A 21,431-nucleotide genomic window follows, 5' to 3' on the forward strand; every position below is an offset into this window, starting at 1 on the left:
GGAAGACTCTCCTGTTCGAAGTGGGAATAACACATTTAGAAGTGAACTCTTTTAAAAGGGGGGCAGAGCACCTGCCTTAAACGCCGCTTAACCTAAATTCCCTGTGAATATTACAAATCCACTTCAATATTCCGAGGTGGGGAGGGGGAGTGCGTTCCAGCGGGGGTCTCAGATTACCTTCATTATCCTTGAAAAGCCTGATTCATAAATGTATTTTTAATGCGCGTGTGAATAAGCGTGTGAAGCAGACGCTCGTCCGTGAGGGACGGGGGGGGCGACGGGTGGGGGGGGGAATTTGCACATTCATTTCCGCGGGTTGTTAGTGTTCAGGTAGATGGGAATCTAACAAGGATTGAAATGGGTTTGCACCATTGCGATTTTATCCGAGTAATTGCACCTCGTGTCATGACTGCGCTCGGAGCGTTCCGCCGCCCGGCCGTCTCTCTCTCTGCCGTCACGCATATTAACTCTGGTGAGTTCCACCCTTAGACTTGCCCCAGCGCCCCCCCCCCCCCCCCCCCCCCGAGGTTCACATGAGGGGTTCTCGGTGAAGCTCCTCTACCCGGTGCCTGACCTTGCAGCCGTGTGGGCGAACGCTCGAGGTCCCCGGGGGGGGGGGGGGGAGAATTCAAGCGATGCTAGCGCTCGCCGTGATGTCACGACCTCGATGTACGTTTTTTCACAGAATACCCAGAAGCCTCAGCTGCAACGGTGTGAAGTTCCAACTAGCGAAGGTCCCGCGTGCTTTCACACCCAATGCGAAACAATGACACTGTGTTGCCTTTCGGTACACACAGCCGCACACAAACACTTCAAAGCGCCTCTGATCCTTTTAATCCACCCTCGCAACCCGCACTGAGGTCCAAAATGTGTTGATTTGCATCAAATCCTCAGCCGTGACAGATCTGCTCCGGGGGTTCGCTGCCTGAAGCGACTTCACAATCGGCAGGCGGATTGGATTTGTCGTGTAGCTTTTTCGAATCTCGCTAAATTACGCAAGGACGGCTGCGGGACCAGCACGCCAGGGGACCAGCACGCCAGGGACCAGCAGACCCAGCCTGCATGGTCCGGAGAACAGAAGGAGGAAGAAGAAGAAGAAGAAGGAAGAACTCCCGGCCTTCTCAACTTCTCGCTGCAAGGTCACATCCTCCCGGCTCTCTCGCCGCCTCCTTCCCTCGGGCTGTTTAACTGGCCGGTGACCTTTCAGAACATACCGTATGCGGCAGGATTCATCCCCCCCCCCCGGCGGATTGATTAAAACAAACGTATGCATCTGCGGCGCGTGCAGCTCGGAGGAGAGAACCGGCCCTCGGGAGCCGGTCCGGCGGAGAGGAGGAGGTGTAAAGAGCGGTAATGAAGGAGAAGAAGACAGTCACGGAGTAATGAAGTCACGCGGGGTTAGGGGGGGGGGGGATGATACGGGTGGAGGGCCGACCTCGGGGGAAGTCTTCTGCAGCCTCGGGGGGGGGGGGGGGGGACGTTACTTCATCGCACACAGGATGCTCTGTTTTCCAGAGAGGAAACAACAACAGGCGCCAGGCCCGGCCTCGGCGGGGCTCCGGTGGAATACTGATGACGGAGCGGCTAATGAGTGGCATCGCTGCCGTGCCGCTTCAATCAGGGCTTGTTGGCTTCATTTGGTTTTTCACCAAATTCAGCCGGGAGTTGTGTGGAGAGACGGGGTTAATGGTTTGTAACAGCAAAAAGAGGACCTGGATTTACACATTTACACCTAACCGGATTGCCATGGCAACCAGGAGATGACCCTAAATGTCCAAAGCAAAGCCTGAAAAGAGAGACGAGAAGACCAAGAGAGACCATTACGACTACAAAGAGATGCAGAGCAACAAGAGAAATACAAAGAAATTCAAAATAACTACCAAGAGATGCTAAACGCCAACGAGTCAAATGACCACAGCCAAAAACGACATGAAAATACCAAAAACTACAGAAACCCAAAACCACAAAAGGAATATATAACAAATACTAAGACAATTAAAGTCACTGCAAAAGAAAAATATGAACGAAAGAGATGAATAAAATCGACGAATAGAGAGAAACAGACTATATATTAGACTATAAAAAAGAAGATAAAGCAACTAAAGAGACTCAAAGGGAGCACAGCACGCACAAACAGAATGATCAATAAAATACCAAAGAGACACAAAGAAACAGAAACATGACTACAAAGAAATACTAACCAGCGCCAGTTCTGTGGACTGAGTCAACCCAGAAAAAGGTTTGGACCTAATGAGAGCGTGTCCAAACTGTCCAAGCTCGCAGCCACATTACATGTCATTAAATGACATGTCATTACATGTCATTGTAGGTCATTGCATTACATGTCATTACATGTCATGCAGGTCATTGCAGGTCATTGCATGACATGTCATTGCAGGTCACAGCGAGGAGGACCGACCACGTTGTGGAGTGATGGAACACAAGTAACGAGCGTCGCTGTGCAGACCAGCACAGCTTCACGGCCCCCCCCCACCCACTCCCCCCCCCCCAAGAAAAACACTCACAGCCACAAGGATTTTTTCCTTTTTGATTGAAAGCATTTGGGGCGCCATGAATATGAATGTTTTTTTTTTCTCCTCTTTTCTTCAGGGCCAAACCGTTCCCCGACTGTTTCGCCCTAAAAGCATTTACCAACCCCCCCCCCCCCCCCCATCCCACCCCACCCCACCCCCCACCTCGGTGAAGTAAAACATTCTCCGTGACCCACTGCAGAAACCTGAGCGCGGTTGGTTAATATCCCTCCCGTGCAGTCCGTGAACGACTGCGTGTGTGCCCCCCCTCCCCCCCCCCCCCCCCGGCCGCCGGGCCCCCTCTCGATAAACGGCTCCAAATGGAGAGGGCGCGCTGGCATAAATCACAATAAGAGCCCGAGCAGCCGCGCCGCCGCCCGCCTCTTGATTACCCAGCGAGCGGCTGCATCCCCGCCGCCTTTAATGACGCTCCTGCTCGGCGGCGCTCGGACACTCGAGTGCGCCGCTGGTAATTGTGTCCCCCCCCCCCCCCCCCTGTTGCGGAGTTATTGGCTCCGTCTGACTGGGTTCCACCGTCCACACTGTAAAACGGCGTATATTTGTTTTTGTTGTTTTGCTTTTATTGATCCGATGTGTCACCTGTCTGGTGTCGGTTATGAAGGAGCTGGGTGATCACTCATTGGAGGGGAGAGGTCGTTTGTCTCTCATCCTCTCGCCCTTTGTTTATGTCCCCCCCCCCCCCCCCAGCGTTGTGTGGTGCAGAGAGAGGAAGCTGAGGGGGGAGAAGGAGAGAGGAGGAGAATGACTCCTCGCAGTTACACTCTGAGGTTTTTGTTTTCTTGGAGGAAACGGGAGGCGAGGGGCCGTGTAGCCTGCGGCCGCCCCGGGGGTGAATCTGTCCTATTTAAGGATAGCAGACTCTCATATTTCTGTTATCCAGCTGAATAAACCCGACTCTGCAAAGTGTTACTCGCTGTGGCTCAGAGGTCGTTTTCTGGCCATCAATCTTCTGTCCCTCCCGTCTTCCCCGCAGAGCTTCGCGGGGAACGTCAACTCGGAGGCCGTCGTCCAGCACAAGCTGTCCCACTCGATCCGAACGCGTTTCCTGCGCTTCGTCCCCCTGGACTGGAACCCCAGCGGGTGGATGGGCCTGCGGGTGGAGGTGTACGGCTGCTCCTACAGTGAGTACTCACCTGCACACCGTAACCCTCTGTGACCAAAGGCACATGCACATTGCAGCTGTACTGATGTTATAATAATAATAATCATGGTTGTCACGAATGATACAATATCGTTCGTCACTTCCTCACCGCTCTCTGCTGTGTCGCAATAGATGAACGTATTACAGATGAGATACAAGAGAGCATCAGAATCACTCCGCGTTTAGTCTGGCATGTGCCAATCGTCATGGTTTGAAGGCTGGCATGTGCCAATCGTCATGGTTTGAAGGCTGGCATGTGCCAATCGTCATGGTTTGAAGGCTGGCATGTGCCAATCGTCATGGTTTGAAGGCTGGCATGTGCCAATCGTCATGGTTTGAAGGCTGGCATGTGCCAATCGTCATGGTTTGAAGGCTGGCATGTGCCAATCGTCATGGTTTGAAGGCTGGCATGTGCCAATCGTCATGGTTTGAAGGCTGGCAGGTGGACCCGAATACGGAGAAGGCGACAGGCAGACGTTTTATTCTGAAAGGAAAAGGGAGGCTAAAGACAAAAAAAAGGGCTCCAAACATCCAACCCTGCCGCAGTGGACAGTGGACAGGAGGGAGTACGAGGGCCGGGGGGGAGGGGGGGGGGGGGGCGCTGACACCCAACGGGTGCGCGAGGGAAGAAGTGCACGGATACAGAAACAGAAAACATAAAAACACAAGGACAAAACGTCCTCACGGAGAACTGTGTAAACGTTTGAGGGACACAATCGTAAATAATAAGAGACCAACCACAGCAACAGTAATGAAGCCCCATAAAGCAGTGAAACCCACCAAGGACAGCAGAACACAAGAGAAGCACCCCATCAAAGATCTAGTTATTCCGTACCGAGGGGGGGTGGGGGGGGAGGGGGGCAGGATGTTACCTTCCAGGGAGCTGTGTGCTGCTCTGGACATATTTTAGAAGATAATAGAACAATGAGATTAGGGCCTCTTCAGGCACGTGACGCTAATCCCTGGTTTGGATGTTCAGGGTCTACTTCTTCACAGCAGCAGCTTCCACATTGGGCTTTATCCCGGTAGGGGGGGGTGGCACCGCGCCTCGTGTGAGGAGGCGGTCGGGTTCATTGTCTTTTGGAATCTGATCTGCTTCTCCAAGCACATCTACTGACGCAATAAACCTCACGCCCCCCCCCCGTGAATGAATCGCCTGCACTTATCAAACAGTGTACGGAATATAATTGAATCATTGTGTGAAAGGTGCGGCGTGTAATCGTAATGAGATGCTCAAACCAACCGGAACGCAGGAGCATTTCTATGTAAAGCTAATGAGGATCCACCCACGCATGGGGGGGTGGGGGGAGGGGGGGGGCAGCGCTAACGAGACGCGCGGGCCCGGATTAATGTGCTGCGAAACGCCGCCCCGAACGTCCCGCGGCCCTCGGCGATGTCCTCCGCTGGCGGAGACGCGTTGGACTCGTGAAATGCAGAAAAATAGCGAATCACTCGCAGCGTAACTGATGGACGACTTATGTTAAATAAGCAGTGACGCGCCGTGGGCGAAGCTGTGAAAGGTCACCGTGCTGCTGCTGCTGGTGCTGGTGCTGGTGTAGGATTATATCACCTCCTCTCTCTCTCTCTCTCCCCCCCGTCCTCGCTCAGATTGTTTCGGTGCTGGACGCGTCGTCGTGGCGATGAGATTTTTTTTCACGCATACAAACTGCAGCCAGAGCTTTACTCTGGACGCAAGATCTTGTAGCCGGCGTCAATGCGATCGATGGGGACTCCATCTCGAGTGAGATTAGACCCCCGAACACTCCCCCTAACGACAGAACAGCCATTTGTGATCATCCATTAGGAATCTCGTCTCGTGTTTTAACACCCGTGTGATTTAGTAATTAACAGTTAACGCTCAAATGGAATTGCTGTGCTGGGCGGATTAATAGAAAATGATGTAGCGTCCTGACGTTGCTCTCCAATCATGAATCAATACAAAGCTAAATTATGAGCACAATTGTCCAGACGGATTGACTGAAGGTTTGTGGTAACACTCTACGCCTGTTTATGCAATACAGCTGTTATTAGAAACAGCTCTCAGAGATATGCACCGATTCTTCATCAGCATAACCAAACATTCCTTCTATTTCATCACTTGACTCACCACACAATGAAGTTTATTATGACGTGATAGTACTTGGTAATCCTTGGTAACACATTGGTAATCCTTGTCTCAGTGGTTGCTTTAACTAAAGCTGATGTTATCTCTCGTCCGTTCTTCGAATAACAAGAGTATTATGACTCAAATGCTTTTGAATTTGTTTGGATTTAAAAAAAAAGAAAAAAGAATGTTAATTGAATGTACATTAATGAGTTCTCATATTGCGTTAGAGACGTGGGCGTCACGCTACAATCGTAATCGTGCACCAGCACGTTTTTGAGTAATGTTTTTAAAGAGCGGCTCGCGGTGCTGATGTCGCGTGTGTGTGTGTGTCCCCCCCCCGTCCCCCCCGTCCCCCCCGCCCCCCACGTTCAGAGTCCTACGTGGCCGACTTCGACGGCAGAAGCTCCCTGCTGTACCGGTTCAACCAGAAGTCCATGTCCACGGTGAAGGACGTGGTCTCCCTGCGCTTCAAGAGCCACCAGGCCGAGGGCGTCCTGCTGCACGGGGAGGGGCAGCGGGGGGACTACTTCACGCTGGAGCTCCACCGGGGGCGGCTGGACCTCCACCTCAACCTAGGTACCTCACGCTCCCGCTTTTCCCATTCTCCCCCCCCCCCCCTCACCCACCCCGCGCCGTCGCTCACCCAGATGTGTAACGGGGCTCAAAATGTGCGGCTGCACCCGCAGACGACGGCAGGCCGGCGCGGCCCAGCGGCGGGCGCGTGGCGGTCAGCGCGGGCAGCCTGCTGGACGACCAGCGCTGGCACTCGGTCCACGTGGAGCGCTTCAACAAGCAGGTCAACCTCACGGTGGACGCCCACACGCAGCACTTCCACGCCAAGGGCGAGGGGCACTCGCTGGAGGTGGACTACGAGGTGAGTCGTCCCCCCCTCACGTCGCAGGGTGTCATTGCGATGAGCACCTCGGTAAACACGCCGCGTGTACTCAATGTAAGCACTTGGGGGGGTGGGGGGGGGGGGGGGTGAGAAGAGAGACTTTCTCCGCTTGCTCCACGGTTTAGGGTGGAGCTTAAGGTCCTGCTTTTTGTGTTCATCCATGGTCCCTCACACACCACTTTGGTTACTCCCAGGTTTAACTATACAGTATACCAGTATACCAAGTACACTATAAAGTATGGAGGCCGGCCATTTGCCACCCAGGGACCTAAAGCACCTGCAAAGCACCTCGGTGTTAAGTGCTTTTAAATCACAGTTGAAAACACATCTAATCAGACAGGCTTTTAATACGTAGCCTCCGACTGGGCTGCTATTTTTATTTTTATGTATATCTGAGGTTTTAATTACTGTTTTGTTGTTTTAACTGGAAAAGCGCCCTGGGCACCTTTTGGCTGTTGTAAGGCTCTCTACAAATAAAATTTGATTGATTGATTGACCTGTTTTCACTGAAGAGCGCTGACGACCCCCCCCCCACCCCCCCCCCCGGAAGACGTTGTGCCCGTCCACATTCAAACGTTATCGTGGGTCATTCCCAAAGATTCTGAACATAAACCACGTTTAAAGAGATTCACGCAGCAGTTGACTGGTCTACAGGGTTCTCCTTCTAAAAATGAATTATGGATCGCTCGGGGGGGGGGGGGGCAGATTCAATCTCAGAACCCGTCTGCCCGCCGCTCCGACACTTGATAAAGGCTCCGGGGTCGGCGCCGTGACCCTCCGCCGCCTCCTGATTGGTGGCTTTAGGTTTTGGGGCGTGAAGAGGGAGATTGGTTGGGGGGGGGGGTCCGTGGGATTCGTAGCAATCTCCTGAGGGGCAAGAAGCCATATTTGTTATATCTGTGGGGGGGGGGCAGATGTTTACGGTCACGTGCGCGTCGTCGTACGCCAGACGGAGTCGGCCCCTGAAGCACCGGGCGAATCCCAGACCAGAGCGGTGAAGTTCTCCACCATGCCACAGCTGGTGATCCAACATACTGACCCCACCCCCCCCCCCCTCCCCCACAGCCATTAAATTAATCTTCTCTTCCGCAAAACCCTTTCAGAAGGATTTTGAAACTTGGCTGCAGGGATTTTCTTCCACTCGGGCCACAAAAGCATTAGCGAGGCCCGGCGCTGATGTCGGAGTGATGACGAGTTCTGGCTCTCACGCTCAGAAGCAGCGGCTCGTCCCCCAGTTGGGTCCACCCCCCCCCAGTCCGCAGAGCCCAGCTAAATACAGAACCGTATATACGTGAACATGGTTGTTTTCTTTGTGAATGTACTACGAATACTTGATGTGGGATCTCCATCGCTGTGTTATATCCACAGCTGAGCTTCGGAGGCATCCCGCTGCCGGGTAAACCCGGCACCTTTCTGAGGAAGAACTTCCACGGCTGCATGGAGAACCTCTACTACAACGGGATCAACATCATCGACCTGGCGAAGAGACGCAAGCCACAGATACACAGCGTGGTGAGTAGCACGGAGGGTGAAAAATGTGTCACCAAGAATGCACTTCAATGGGACTATTATAAAAACACATCTGGGATTGTTTCTAGATGACCTAATTGGGCCATTTTTACAACAGATCTGAACAATGGTAAAGCGTTGGCGAGATGTCGACCTGTTGGTCAGCTCCATCGCTGCCAAAGGTGAATCCTGCAGCGCTTCTTCTCCCAGGGAATACAAATTACTGCATTCTAAAGCTCTTCCACGACACAACAGAATAATAACAGCCTTTCCTCGTGGTGGTGAACACAGACTCCTTGATATATAGAAGGAGAGGAAATGATGCACAGGAGGTACACTGAACTGAATATACCTATGAAGAGCATATTCAGCGAGATTCTATGGAGCTACTCTTCAGACGGGAGTCTCTGAAAAGGTTGTCGTCTCCAGAAGCCCGACGCTATATAATTGTGGCTTTTATTTTCATCACGTCTCCCCCCGCGTTACAATTAACTCGGGAGGTCATCGCTACCCAGGCGGCGGCGAGTTTAACTGCATGACTTGAGAGAAAGAGAGAATATGCAGCTCGCTGTAAATGCCCCGTAGATTATTTCTGAAGCACTCGACGTTGTGGCGCTTTGCTAATCCACACGGCGAGGAAAAGCGGCTCTGCTTTTATAACCTCGAGGTCGTGCGCTTTGGTTTGTTGTCTCCCCTCCCGCGTGTCCTCGAGCGAAAAAAAAAACGTCCAGTTATGTATATATATATATATATATATATATATATATATATGTATATATATATATATATATGTATATATGTATATATATATATATATGTATATATATATATATATATATATGTATATATGTATATGTCTACCAAAGCTATTCCAATTCAGATCCATCCAATAGATGTCAATCACTCTCCGCTTGACAATGACAATCCGTCCAATAGTAATTGAGATATTTCTGTCTGGACGAAAATGGCGGACGGAATATTTCACTTCATTCAGTCTCGTTCTTTTTTTTTTTTTTCTGACGCCAGTCTGGTCAGAAATTTCATGGAGAAAATAACAGTAAAAACAATCATAAAACCCATTGTGATCGTAACTACTGCTATACCGTTAAGTCCAAGTGTGCGAATGGAGTCGTTCAAAGAGCCCCCCCCCCCCCGTTACATAAATCAGACCAGTCGTCCAAAGATCCACACGCCACATCTCATCTCAGGGCCCCTCCGCCTCCGAAGCCTGATTGCACGTTAAAAGGGCCTCCGCTGTCATGATGGCAGCCGTAATGGAATTTCAATGGGACCATCTCCCCGGTGTTGACGGGGGGAGAATCGCATGGAGGCATCAAGGCGCTGTGATTGCTGTGTGCCGCCCTGCGGGGGGGGGGCGCGCCGGGACTAATGGGACCCTGACCTCGGGCAGACGCAGCCGGCCCGTGTTGGAACGTAACTAACGCGACCTTTGCTCTCCTCGCAATTACACTGGAACGTGAGCTTCGAATGGGTTTCCGTTGTCTCCGAGGCTTCAAGCGCGTCGGGTTCGGGGGGAATAAAATGCCTCCTCCTGCCCGCTTCCACTGCTCTGCTTACTTTGGAGTTTTTTTGGGGGGGAACCTTGGTGGTAACAACGCACCACAACATCGTAGCATCGTAGCTTAGCATGACCGCCGCCGCTTGTTAATACGGCGGTTAAATGGTCGTATTTAGCTTGAGACAACAGCACTGCTTCCACGGCTGCTACGGCTACGTAGCTTTAGCTAAACGATCACAGCACTGCTTCCACGGCCAGGACACACGGACTTCATTTCTTCACTCCCTTAATGGCCGTGGGAGACAAATCCATGGCTTAGCTCCCTTTGATACACACACACACACACACTCTCACAAACGCCTATGGATTTGCTAACTACCTCTTTATGTTCTTGTGTTTGAGGCTGCTTAATGTCTCAGTCGGCGTGTACGTACGTACGTATAAAATGCCACCCCCCCCCCCCCCCCCCCCCTCACAGGCCTTTCTCTCCCTCATAAGAACACAACGCACTGTGCGCCATGTTCTGATCGGGATACGTGTGAACTTGCGAGGTGCCGCTGGGCTGGATGATGGGACGAAGAAGGACGACGAAGGGGTCGACCTTCTGTTCTCGTGTCTCAGTAAACAAAGACGCATATAAGTGTCGAAATATTCCTTATTCATCATGTTGCGCGCAAACTGTGGCACGCCTGTTGGGTCACTATTGTATATTTTGATTCGATTAAGTACAAATTGCTGCTGGTGATGAATTGACAACTGATGACAGGAAATTGAGCAGCTGAAGGTTACATTTAATCAGCCTGAGTGGGATTTCGCTCACGATTCTTCATTTAAAACCATCTGTTCCCGTTTTTTCTCGCGCACATCAACGCGTCTCACCGAGCGTCCCGCGAGACGCACTCGCCCGGGCGTGACGCTGAGGTGTGGGTGGAGGTGCTCCGTGTCTCCGTGGTGTGAATCTGTGTCCTTGGGTCCCCCCCCCCTCTCTCCCGTCTTCCAGGGCAACGTGACCTTCTCCTGCTCGCCGCCCCAGCTGGTGGCCTGCACCTTCCTGAGCTCCAGCGGCAGCTCGCTGTCACTCCCGTCAGCGGCGCCCGCCACCGGGGACTTCTCCGTCCGCCTGCAGTTCAGGACCTGGAACCCGGACGGGCTGCTGCTCTCCGCCCGGCTGAACCCGGAGCGCCGCGGCCTGGAGCTGAGGATCAACGGCAGCCGGCTGCAGATGACCCTCCGCGGCTCCAGGCCGCCAAAGTCGGAGGCTTTCGCTGGTGAGTTCACGGGGAAAATACTCGCCCAGCGACGGCGTTGGGGGTGGGGGGGCGCGGGGGGGGACCCTCTGTGTGGAATAGTGGGTTTGTGCTGCACTGTGAATGGATACTTGGGAATATAATGTCCAAAGGTTCACTATCTAAACCGCTCAAGACCGTACGCTTGGATCTTCAAAGGCTGAACTGTGTGGACGGGGAGGTGGGCTTAAGAAGGTCTTCTTCAGGTCCTTCAAGTTGAACTGATGCAAACGCGGTGGTACAACGTCACTGCGATCTCACTGAACGCATGTTTACCCTTGATTTGAAGAAATGAAATACCCATTGTGCTGGAAATCAGTGCGTGGCTGTCAAGCGTCCCGTTTGTTTAAGGCCGGATGCGACTAAGCTTTTTAAAAGGCAGTCTTGGTGACGTTTGCTTTGATGGGCTCAGAGACGCTGCTTCACCATGAGGCGGCAGATACACTACTCTGTCTCCTGTAGCTGCGGGATACACGCCGAAGGCATTTGTGAGTAAAACTCACTTTTTGTTTGTTTAGCGGAGCTTTCCACAGAGCCCCTTCGAGCGAGCAGACTTTGTCCCCCCCCCGGCGGCTCGTTTGTGCGCGTCACTCCGCTGAGACGCGGCGCTCGTCTTCTATCTCCTCCGTCCTCCTGCCCGGGACCCCTGCAATCAATCTCATCGCCCCCCTCTTGAAGGACTTCCAGATTGCCGAAATGCTCCTGGGGGAGATGCGGGAGGGAGACGTGCGTGTACCCTTTAAAAAGGGAGGGGGGGGGGGGCGGATTACATCTAAGTTTGAAGCACAGAAACATTTTGTGAACGCCGTTGTGTTCATTTGACCGAGGTTATGAAATACAGGTGTGTAATGACGCAGATGTTCATTGCTTTTAAATGGCCGCACCGAGGCCTCGCCTCCGTCTGGCGGGACTGAGGGGCAAGGATAGACACACGGCAGAAATACACAATGTTGTGTTGGCTCGCCCCTTTGTCCTCAATGAGGTAAATAAGAAGTTGATTTTCTCTGAATTACTCGAGGAGTGCGCGATTGCTTGGCAAATATAACGCGGATAACTGTGATTGTTTGGGGAAGCCGGATGGTGGGCTGCAGGGAAATATAGATGGAGAAGACAAACTCAGCCCAGAGACCCCTTTTTTATCATTTACTTCAAGCCGTATTTAATTACCAGTCTGCACGGGGAACAACAGCCTTTGAGCAGCGGGGCCCACGAGGAGTCGAACCGGCGCTCGCCTCTTATTTGAAATAACAACGTGTCGGGAAAGGTTTCACTGCATATTTATTTTGCACAGCGACGAATCGGGCGTTGGTTCCACACACGGGAATCGAGTCCTGAGTCATTTGCGGTATTTATCTATTTTTCAATCCACTTACCGTCGCCGGGACTCCTTTGTGTGTTTCTTTGGAGGTCACTCCTGAGATCATTATCGAGCAGGAGCTCTGATGGCATCTCGGTTACTCATTTAGGGGCCTCGTCCCCGCTGCTTCGGCACACAGGTCTGTAACATTTTCAGCGCCCTGAGGGAGATAAGCTCTGGGATGTAGCCAGCAAATGTGATTAAAACGCAGATTTATCCGGAGTGAATGTGCTGCATCAACCACGGACGCGGAGGGCGGGGGGGTGATAACGTGCTTTAATTGCATCAGGGTTCCAAAGTTTGGTGCATGCTGCTTGGGGCAGCTGGGCATCATCTGTATGTTGTGCCAGAAATCTGCGCCCCGAGCTACGCTTACAAGGCGAAGATTGTGAATCGGAAAAACCGAAGGTATTAATTAAGAAGGTGAGTTCATGGATGTTGCGATAGGCCTATTGTCCCCCCGCCCCCCCCCCCCCCTAGAGGGACCGCAGCGCCTCGCGGCGATGTCAAAAGGCGTGCGGCAGGGCTGCGGGTCCCCGCCAATCATTTAGAATTTTCCTGAATTTGAACCCGGCTCTTCTTCCCGGGGCGTTCTGTGAGGAATCGCGTCAAAGCGGAAGAGCTCGAGGGCACCAGAGCGTTAATGTGGGGAAAACGCCATCGATCGGCATCCTCCTCCGCTCGGCGCGCGCAGCCTTCTGTCGGCGCCTTCGCTCCCCGGTGGAACCCCGGCGCAGCGACTGCTTCGACTGACTTCCACTGACTCCCACTGCCAGATGTGGGAGACCCGGGGGGGACTGGAGGCCACCGCCGCCCGCCTCCTTTGGAGCGACGACATGAAGCTGTCACGCGGAACGCCGTGTCTCCTGCAGGCGGTGGCGGCGGCTCAGGGCTGTCGTCTCAGACAGAATAGGCAAATATTTCATATTTGGTTACTGGTGCGATTAGAAGAGAAGCTCAGATATGTGTCCCAGATAGTTGTCTGACACTCTGAGGCTGGCCAGCAGCGAGACAGCGGAGAGATGGTGAGATATAAACATGAATATAAATATATTGGCTGGGAGGGAACTCCCACCGACGCTCGCCAGCGGCGCCTCCCGGGCGGGGGCTCCGCGTACGCCACCAGACACTCGGCGGGCGCCAAGGAGGAGAGGCCGATGACAGAAAGGGGCTCCGGCGGCGACAGGCGTCGTTGGGTAGCAAAATTCTCAATTTCTCCCCAGGGGAGTCAGGGGCCCCCGACCGGATCTGATTTCAGCCCAAGCCGAAATAAGTGCCAGCGCGCCACTCTGCGTGACCGCCCCCCCGTCCCCCGTCCCCCTCCCCGAGCTCCCGGGAGGCGCAGGGCAGGGCTCGGTCGGGGCGCTAATTTAGTCCCCGTCGCTGACGCCTCGGCGGCGGAGCCACGGCTCGGTAATTTTCCACTCACATCCGCCGTGTGCCTTTCTCTCCTCTCGGATGATGAGCCGTCACTGTCGATTTGACGGTTTCAGATGAGTCGTCAATTACTCGTCTCTTTGCGTTTTTTTTTAGATTATTAGAGTGAAGGGTTTTGAGCAGTTTTTCCAACTTGATGCAGTTTCAAGTCAAGCTATTGAGATATTGTGCACATTCTTGTTACATGTTCGCATCTCTACGGTTGAAATGCACTTATTGTAAGTCGGTTTGGATAAAAGCGTCAGCTAAATGTAAAGTGATGTGTTGAAGGGTAACACATATTTTTGAGGGATGTCAATAGATTAAAAACTAATTGCACATTTTAAAATTCATTCATTTAGTTTTTTTTGACACAGTGGTGGTCCTCTGCAGGGTAGATGTTGAGACGGAAGTAGCCTGGCAGCAGCTAGCTTAGCCTAGCAGCTAGCATAGCCTGGCAGCTAGCTTAGCCTGGCAGCTAGCTTAGCCTAGCTAAAACACAGCTTCACAGCTAAAAGCTCTCCCCATCTTCAGCTGACCGACTTGCTCTGACTCAGGGCTGCAAGCGGCGGTCTTGTTTCCAGGTTGAACGTTGTTTACCTCCGGCACACCGGAGGATCGGGAGTAAACAAAGTATTGTATCGTATGGATTAACGTGTTGATGTTGACAGCCTATGTAGCTTGTGTGTTGAGGTTTTAAGATAAGTCCGGTATGGGAACGAGCTCGTGATGTTAGAACCCCGGGTTAAACTTTCCTGACTCCAGCCCAACAAACTCTGACAGCGCCGGCACCTCCGACCTTTCCGCTGGTTTCCACGCCTCCTGTCAGCCTCCGACAAAAAGAGAAGTTCACACAGATGATTAACACAAGAAACGCTGACGGGAGTCTTTCCATTCACACGGTAACTCTCTCGTCTGACTGTGATAAAATATGCAGCACGAACGCTGTTGACAAGTGACAGAGACGGGGGTGGGGGGGAGGGAGACATTATTGTTCCGAGGCTCCGGGGTGCTGGAGGAGTCTCTCGTGTCCGTGAAGTCGGAGGAACCGAGCGGAGACGGCTTTTACAAAATGAAGAGCGCATCTCTAATTAATCCCACACACAGGTGGGATGCGAGACCGCCAGGTTCTCCTGGGGCCCTTGTTGCCGTGACGGCACGGGGGTCACGTGGGTGGACCAGAATGGCAGAGGGGCTCAATGTGAACTGTTGTCCTTCAGGTCACCGGGTCAACGACGGCCTCTGGCACTCGGTGAGCGTCGACGCCAGGAACCAACAGCTGACTCTGACTGTGGACGGCGAGCCGCCCGCCGCCATCGAACTGTGGGAGCAGCTGGAGGCCGAAGGCAACGTCCACTTTGGAGGTTTGTGGATGTCGGGCTTAACGGTGTCACGCGCATATATCCCCCCAGCGGGATTGCACAGTTTTTAAAATGCAAGAGTTTCCTTCAAATGGTGTGTTCCAATATGCAAATGAGTCTTATTTGAATGCATTTCCAAAACAGTAAGGCCAGGTTAGACATTCTGGTTTTGTTTTGTTGACACATTAGAGGATTTTAGATCTATAATCAGAAAATACTGTCCCCTTCAACAAAAAATAAATGTTCTTGTAAAGGATATATATATATATGAACACCCCCCTGAGCAAAAACATTCAGAATAATGTAACATAAGAGCGTCTGAAATGGAAATGTTTTATGTTTCAGTATGCAAATGAGTCCTAATCTACAGATACAAATAGGGAAAAGAGGGAAATAACCTGCACTACGTGTCTTCTTTCTTAAAGCCTAATAGAAGCGATGTTGAGGAAGAAAACCAGACCCAACTGTGTGAATTCGGTGCCTGACCGCGCGGGTAGCTCTCGGATTGTTAATCCACGTGTTTTTTCCCTTCAGGATGTCCCACCGAGGACTGTCACCACCTGACTCCGGACTTCCAGGGCTGCGTGCGGCTCATAGTCATCAACGGCCACCCGATGGATCTCAATCGCGTTCAGCAGGGGCTGCTGGGAACTTATAACGAGCTTCAGTTCGACACCTGCAACATAAGAGACAGGTGAGGTAGTTTCCACTTCTCATTTGCGTCTTCCTTTCTCGTGAGGGAGATGTTACTGCAAACTCTCAGCAGTGCGAATGTGTCAAACGTCTGCGAGGCAGCGCGGGGGCTTATTAATGCCCACATTGTTAATTTGAAGATGGCAGTGTGTTGCCTGCTCAGCTGACGGAAAGTCGCTGACATCTTGTCCGAGGGAAGACAAACACGCCGACAAAATCGTCCAATTACACCACAACAGAAACGCCGCAACACCTTTCCTGGCGGAGGACTTTGCTAACAAGCTGCTCCCTGCTGTCCTGCGTGGCATCCCTCCCCATCCCGATCCCTCATTAGATGTGCTGCCCCGTGAATGGCATTAGCTCCGCCAAATGTCTGCGTGGGCCCTGAGACGCGAGACAGTCGTGCAAACGGAGGTGAACCCGTCCTCCGTCAAAGTGCCCGGGCGGATAGCGGGCGGCCGCACTGCAGGAAACGACAGGACCGCGGGGCGAGACCCGGGGCGGGTCATAAGTCTTCCGTGGTTCCGTGCGACGGAACCCCCTTTTAGAAAGCGTCCCGCGGCAACAGACCGTCGCCTCGGTGCAGCATCGGCCGCTTGCTGCGCGCATGGACCACGCCACACGGGCTTTTCTGCAACCCGGAAAATGGGGGAAACTGGACGTTGGCGACGTGCATGTAGCCTTGTGGAGGCTCTGCTTTGAGAAGGGGACAAAGGGGGGGGGGGGGGGGGGAAATGATGTTGGTGCGATCGCTGTGAAAAATGTACCTGTTAAAAGGATGACTGTGAAAGCCTTCTGGCAATTTAAATGATCTCTTGGCGAACTAAAAAACCTTCACATGGATATGCTCTTAAATTGCGTGGTACACTTGCCTCTCTGCAGAGTCACATTTCCTCGGCGAGGGCTAAACTCTGACTTTCATTCAGCTCAACTTTTTTAATTTAGTTTCTGCTCGTCGTGGATCTGCCTGAGTGAATTTAAGGGGCCGCATGCTCTGCAGAAGATGCTACCGTACCGCGCCGGACCTTTTGGTAAACTGTACTGAACATTTTAGAAAATGATCTTGTATAATGAAGAACAACACAAAACTACACTGGGCTCTAGGGGGCAGAAAATCCCCAAAACCAGCTGACACACACAGCTCCAAAGTTCTATCTGACTTGAGTAGTTGATGATCCATGCAGCAAGTAACTGTAATATGCCACTATAATTGTATTCATAGCAATTATATAAAAAAAAGGATCAAATACGGCGCAGAAAGGTTGTGATTCTGTTTGTTTTTTCCGATGAATCTGAGAGGCACAAACGCCGAAAATAGGTCGGAGGGAAACAGGAGCGAAAAGAAAATTCAGGCATAGAAAGTTTGCGAGGGAATCCTAAAAATGAAACAAGCCATGCATTATGCAGCAGATGTTTATGCAGCAGCAACAAAGAAGCCGCCGAGCTAAAATGAAATCTGCGTTGGGTGAAACTATCCGCACTCACCGCTAACCGCCCCAACGAGAAAATGGACTTTCCTCCCCGTTGACCTCCTCCTCCTCCTCCTCCTCCTCCTCCTCTTCCTCCCGTGCGTGATCAAACGCTGCGACTGCGTTGGGCGGGTCAGCGTGCCGCCCGGCTGCGGAAAATTCCACGACCCGCAAGGGCACGGAGCACAACGGGGGGGGGAAAAAAATAAAAATAAATAACGCGATGGTAATTAAACCTACGGCTGCAACCTCATCCGAGGCCCGGCCCTGCTCCGCTGCCGTTAAATAGGTGAGAGATGAAAGCGTATGAAATTATAGATGCACGCTCCAAAGGCTGGCAATTATGTGAAACTGAAGGAGGCTTGAGGAAGGGACTATTAATCAGGAGGAGTGCGGTTTGAAATTTCTGTGAGGCGCCCATTGTGGTGAAATCCCATTAACGGGCATTCTAGTTTGAAGGTGACAGTGAGGCTTTTTTATTTTTATTTTTAGAGAACCGCCGCCGATACGTCAGCTTTTTTTTTTTGCCCCCGCGTTGAAACAAGGGCAAAGCTTCCCCCGGCCCTCTGGGATTTTTTTAAATGAAACATGAATAAACGGCAAATGAGTCTTTGGGCTGCGTTCCAAAGCTCATTGCGAAAAGAAAAGAATAAAGAGAGGTCTTCCTTAACTGATAAATAAACGATCAGGTCTGCAAACAGCGACAAAGGAAGCAGCGTCACCGGCGCCCGGTACACATTCCTCAGGGGTTTGTGGGATCTTTGGTTCCAGCCGTTTCATTTTTGTGTTTGGTGTGAAAATGCTGGAAAACTTTTGAAGTAAAAAAAATGTGTCCGTGGTAAACCCGGAGCTCAATGATCTGATTAGTCTACGGACAGTAAATTGGATCAGGTACTTTGGGAAGCAGTTTGGATCATAAATTCTCCGCTTTCAGCTTTTTAAATGAGGTACTTTGCCTTTGTTTTATATGGTAATTAATGAAATGTTAAACTGTTGGTTCGTGCATGTAGCCAAGTACTACGCAGGAAAATGCCTCAATGCATGCAACAAAATCTAAAAAAGAATGATTGTGTCTTCCACAGGTACGCTGTAATTTCTGTCCTGACTGACCCAAAAGCTTTTACTTATTCAAACTATTCGATTCGCTTTAGATGCTAATGGTTCTCAGGGAGTTTTCTGCTTCGGTGAACTGAACTTTTTAAACCCTGCAGGATCAGCGTCTCGCAGCGGAGTCAAAACCCTTGTTACAACGTCCAAATAAGGCCGTAAAGTGCATTGCACTCTCTGGCTAGCTGCGTTAGCATTAGCATTAGCATTAGCCTCGCGACTGGCACAGAGGGAGAAAACCTCAATTTATCGCTAATTGAAATCTACATTTATTTCAGTATTTCTACTTTTTACGTGAATGTTTATCTCTTGAAAAAATTCCCCGTCCACACCCGTGTGTGTCAGTGTGTAAGTATTGCATTTCTTCCCCCACAGATGCCTCCCCAACCTGTGTGAGCACGGCGGCCGCTGCTCTCAGACCTGGAGCTCCTTCTCCTGCGACTGCTCGGGGACCGGATACTCCGGAGCCACCTGCCACAACTGTGAGCCCCTCTCTGCCTCCATCACGCCCTCTGACCCCCCCTCCCCCCCCCCCCCCCCACTGCACTCCGGGGGCTACTGAGCTGGGGTCGTTCAGCACATCTTCCGCCTCTTTCTTTGATTGGTGCCGCTGTGCGGGCGACCTTACAAACGCTGCTGTTATTCTCTCTCTCGTAGAATGTTATTTGCTTTTTTTGATTTTTTTTGTGTGTGCTATTTCATGGAAATAGCTCACAGCTGACTTCAGTCTCCTTGCAGGAATGTCTCCTTACGGGTGTCACAGTTTTTGACACTCTGCAGCGTCCTCTTGATATTTGCCGCGCTGACGGCTGTTGGCAGCTACGTGTGAACTTCCTCTGGCCCAGAATCCGGATTTCCTGTTCGTATGCAGGCGAACCCAGTTGTCTTGGCATGTCGGAGGGGAACTTGACAGATAAAAGCGCCGGCTGGGTTTCAAATAGCTTCTCAACTCCACAGTAAAAAAAAAAGAAATCCCCCCCCCCTCCTAAAAAACCCCATGCTGTCATCATTTATGACACGAGTATCTCAAAGAGATTGTTAAAAGGAGCACTACTTCTTCTTTTGTAAAGCCGAACCCCACCACAACAGGATGGCAGGGAGGGGATTTAAAGGCGTCCCTTTCAGCTCGTGGTGAGCTCCAAACTGGGGGGGGGGGGGGACAATTGTGAAGTTAAAAAAACGTCAGCACCGTGCACTGCTGAGAAGAAATAATCCGTCAACAGACAGAAATACAAACACCGTCACGTGAGAACAAGTTAAAAACAGTTTGAGGCGTTGGCTTTGAGTTTAAGGCTTTCTAAGGAGTACCCTACGAAGCCTTTTCTTTAAGCCTTGTATGTTACAATGTACACGTAGGAACTGAAAGTACAAACCATAAAGAGTGATCTTTAGTAAGTGGAAGAGCAGCTCAACCAGGTTGATTTTTGTTCATCCTGAAACTGCTACGAAGAAGCTTCACCCGCGTTTGTCTTCACGCTGACGTCAAGGACCTCTGATTTAGACTCAATATTTAGATCACAGCTGTGAACTGCATTGTTCAGTAAGAAAAAACAACGTTTGGTCCATTCGTCCTTTCGTGAATGGATTCTGATCGGGCCCTTCAGCAGTCATTCATCTAAACGTCCACAAAGCAACAGTTTGTAAATAAGGAGGTGCTTTGTGACGCGTGTTGCACTGTGGGCCGATGCTTGGAGGAATAACTGTTGTTCCCGTTCTGCTTTTCCAAGCCATCTACGAGTCATCTTGTGAGGCGTACAAGCTGATTGGCAGCTCCTCAGGCTTCTACTCCATTGATCTGGATGGGAGTGGTCCCCTGGGGCCCACGCAGGTATACTGCAACATGACAGGTAAGATCATTGTAATTCACTCCTTGTCACCTTTACCCTTTTTGAGTTCCTCTGAGAACTGGCTGGAGGCTCAGTGCAAAGAGTCCACTCACTTAGAGATCGATCCTCGCCCTCACCACGGCAATCTGACAGTTTACCATCCAGTGAGAAATCATTACGGCCACTCGGGCCGCTCCCTGGGAGTCCACAGCGTGTCTGTGTCTGTGGCGGTGGGGGGGGGGTCCATTGCTTCTGTAAATGTCCATGTGGTTAAACTGCCACATTTCTTCGGCTGAAACGAAGCCCGTTCGGACTGTTGAGTAAAAAGGTGCATCGATCGAGCCCCGGTGCAGAGCCAGGGAGGGGTCCCTGATTACCACACACCACCCAGAAAGACACTCTAAATGACCACGAAAAGATGCTACAAAGGCAGCTGCAAATGGACACAAAAAGAAACAAGTGGTGACACAATGGCCACTACAAAAAGATACAAAACACTGAGACACACAAGAGCTTAACGGAACGCACAATGAATATAAAAAGAACCAAAACAACCACAGAGACACAAATGTTTCCCTCGGATCAAAACAACTACAAATAGGTACAAAACAGCTGCAAATAGACACACTGCTACCTGGAAGGAAGCAAGGCTTGAGTGTGTGTCTGTGCCCGGGGGCTCAGCGCCTCATACCCATGTTGGGATCAAATAACACAAGTTTACTCTGATGCGATTTGTTTGTTGCTGTTGTTTGCATTCCTCCTGATGCAAACTTTATGGGCAACTCGACGAATGCACAGCTGTTTTTTCATGTTTTTGTTTTTAATATTCAAACCGCATTTTGTTGTGCGATCACATGTCGCTAAAAGAGTCTCTTTCTTAGAAGAGACAGCTGCTTATTATGAAGGAAGGGCGTCTCTAATCTGCATCTGTCGGGTATATATCGATGTACAACTTTGGTAACCATGGCAACGCGTATGTGCTTCAGCCTGTCATCGGAGGGGATGTTCATTAGGTCCATTAAATGGTAACTGAGGAAATTTGGACAAGATGCATATTTTCCGTTCCCGGTCTAGCTGTCTATTTGCAGTCTAATAATACTACCAATGCTTATATTCATTATATATTTCTGCATGAGTGCTTTGAGGCACTGGACAACATACAGTAAATATGCACATCAGTAGGCTTTAGATGC

General features: G+C 51.2%; 1 protein-coding gene across 1 annotated transcript in view; it reads left to right on the forward strand.

Annotated features, from left to right (window-relative positions):
* Positions 1–1,000: 1,000 nt before the first annotated feature.
* Positions 1,001–21,431, forward strand: part of LOC119228603 (contactin-associated protein-like 5) — a gene marked incomplete at both ends in the record, with an annotated part of 36,498 nt that continues 16,067 nt past the window's right edge. The window contains 10 exon segments of the mRNA XM_062560693.1: positions 1,001–1,195; positions 3,364–3,673; positions 6,173–6,376; positions 6,487–6,674; positions 8,064–8,207; positions 10,724–10,991; positions 15,003–15,146; positions 15,678–15,837; positions 18,788–18,894; positions 20,140–20,259. Of these exon segments, the coding sequence (XP_062416677.1) occupies positions 1,001–1,195; positions 3,364–3,673; positions 6,173–6,376; positions 6,487–6,674; positions 8,064–8,207; positions 10,724–10,991; positions 15,003–15,146; positions 15,678–15,837; positions 18,788–18,894; positions 20,140–20,259 (1,840 nt within the window).

This window comes from Pungitius pungitius, unplaced genomic scaffold (genome assembly GCF_949316345.1).
Source record: "Pungitius pungitius unplaced genomic scaffold, fPunPun2.1 scaffold_90, whole genome shotgun sequence".
In the NCBI taxonomy this organism is placed as follows: Eukaryota; Metazoa; Chordata; class Actinopteri; order Perciformes; family Gasterosteidae; genus Pungitius; species Pungitius pungitius.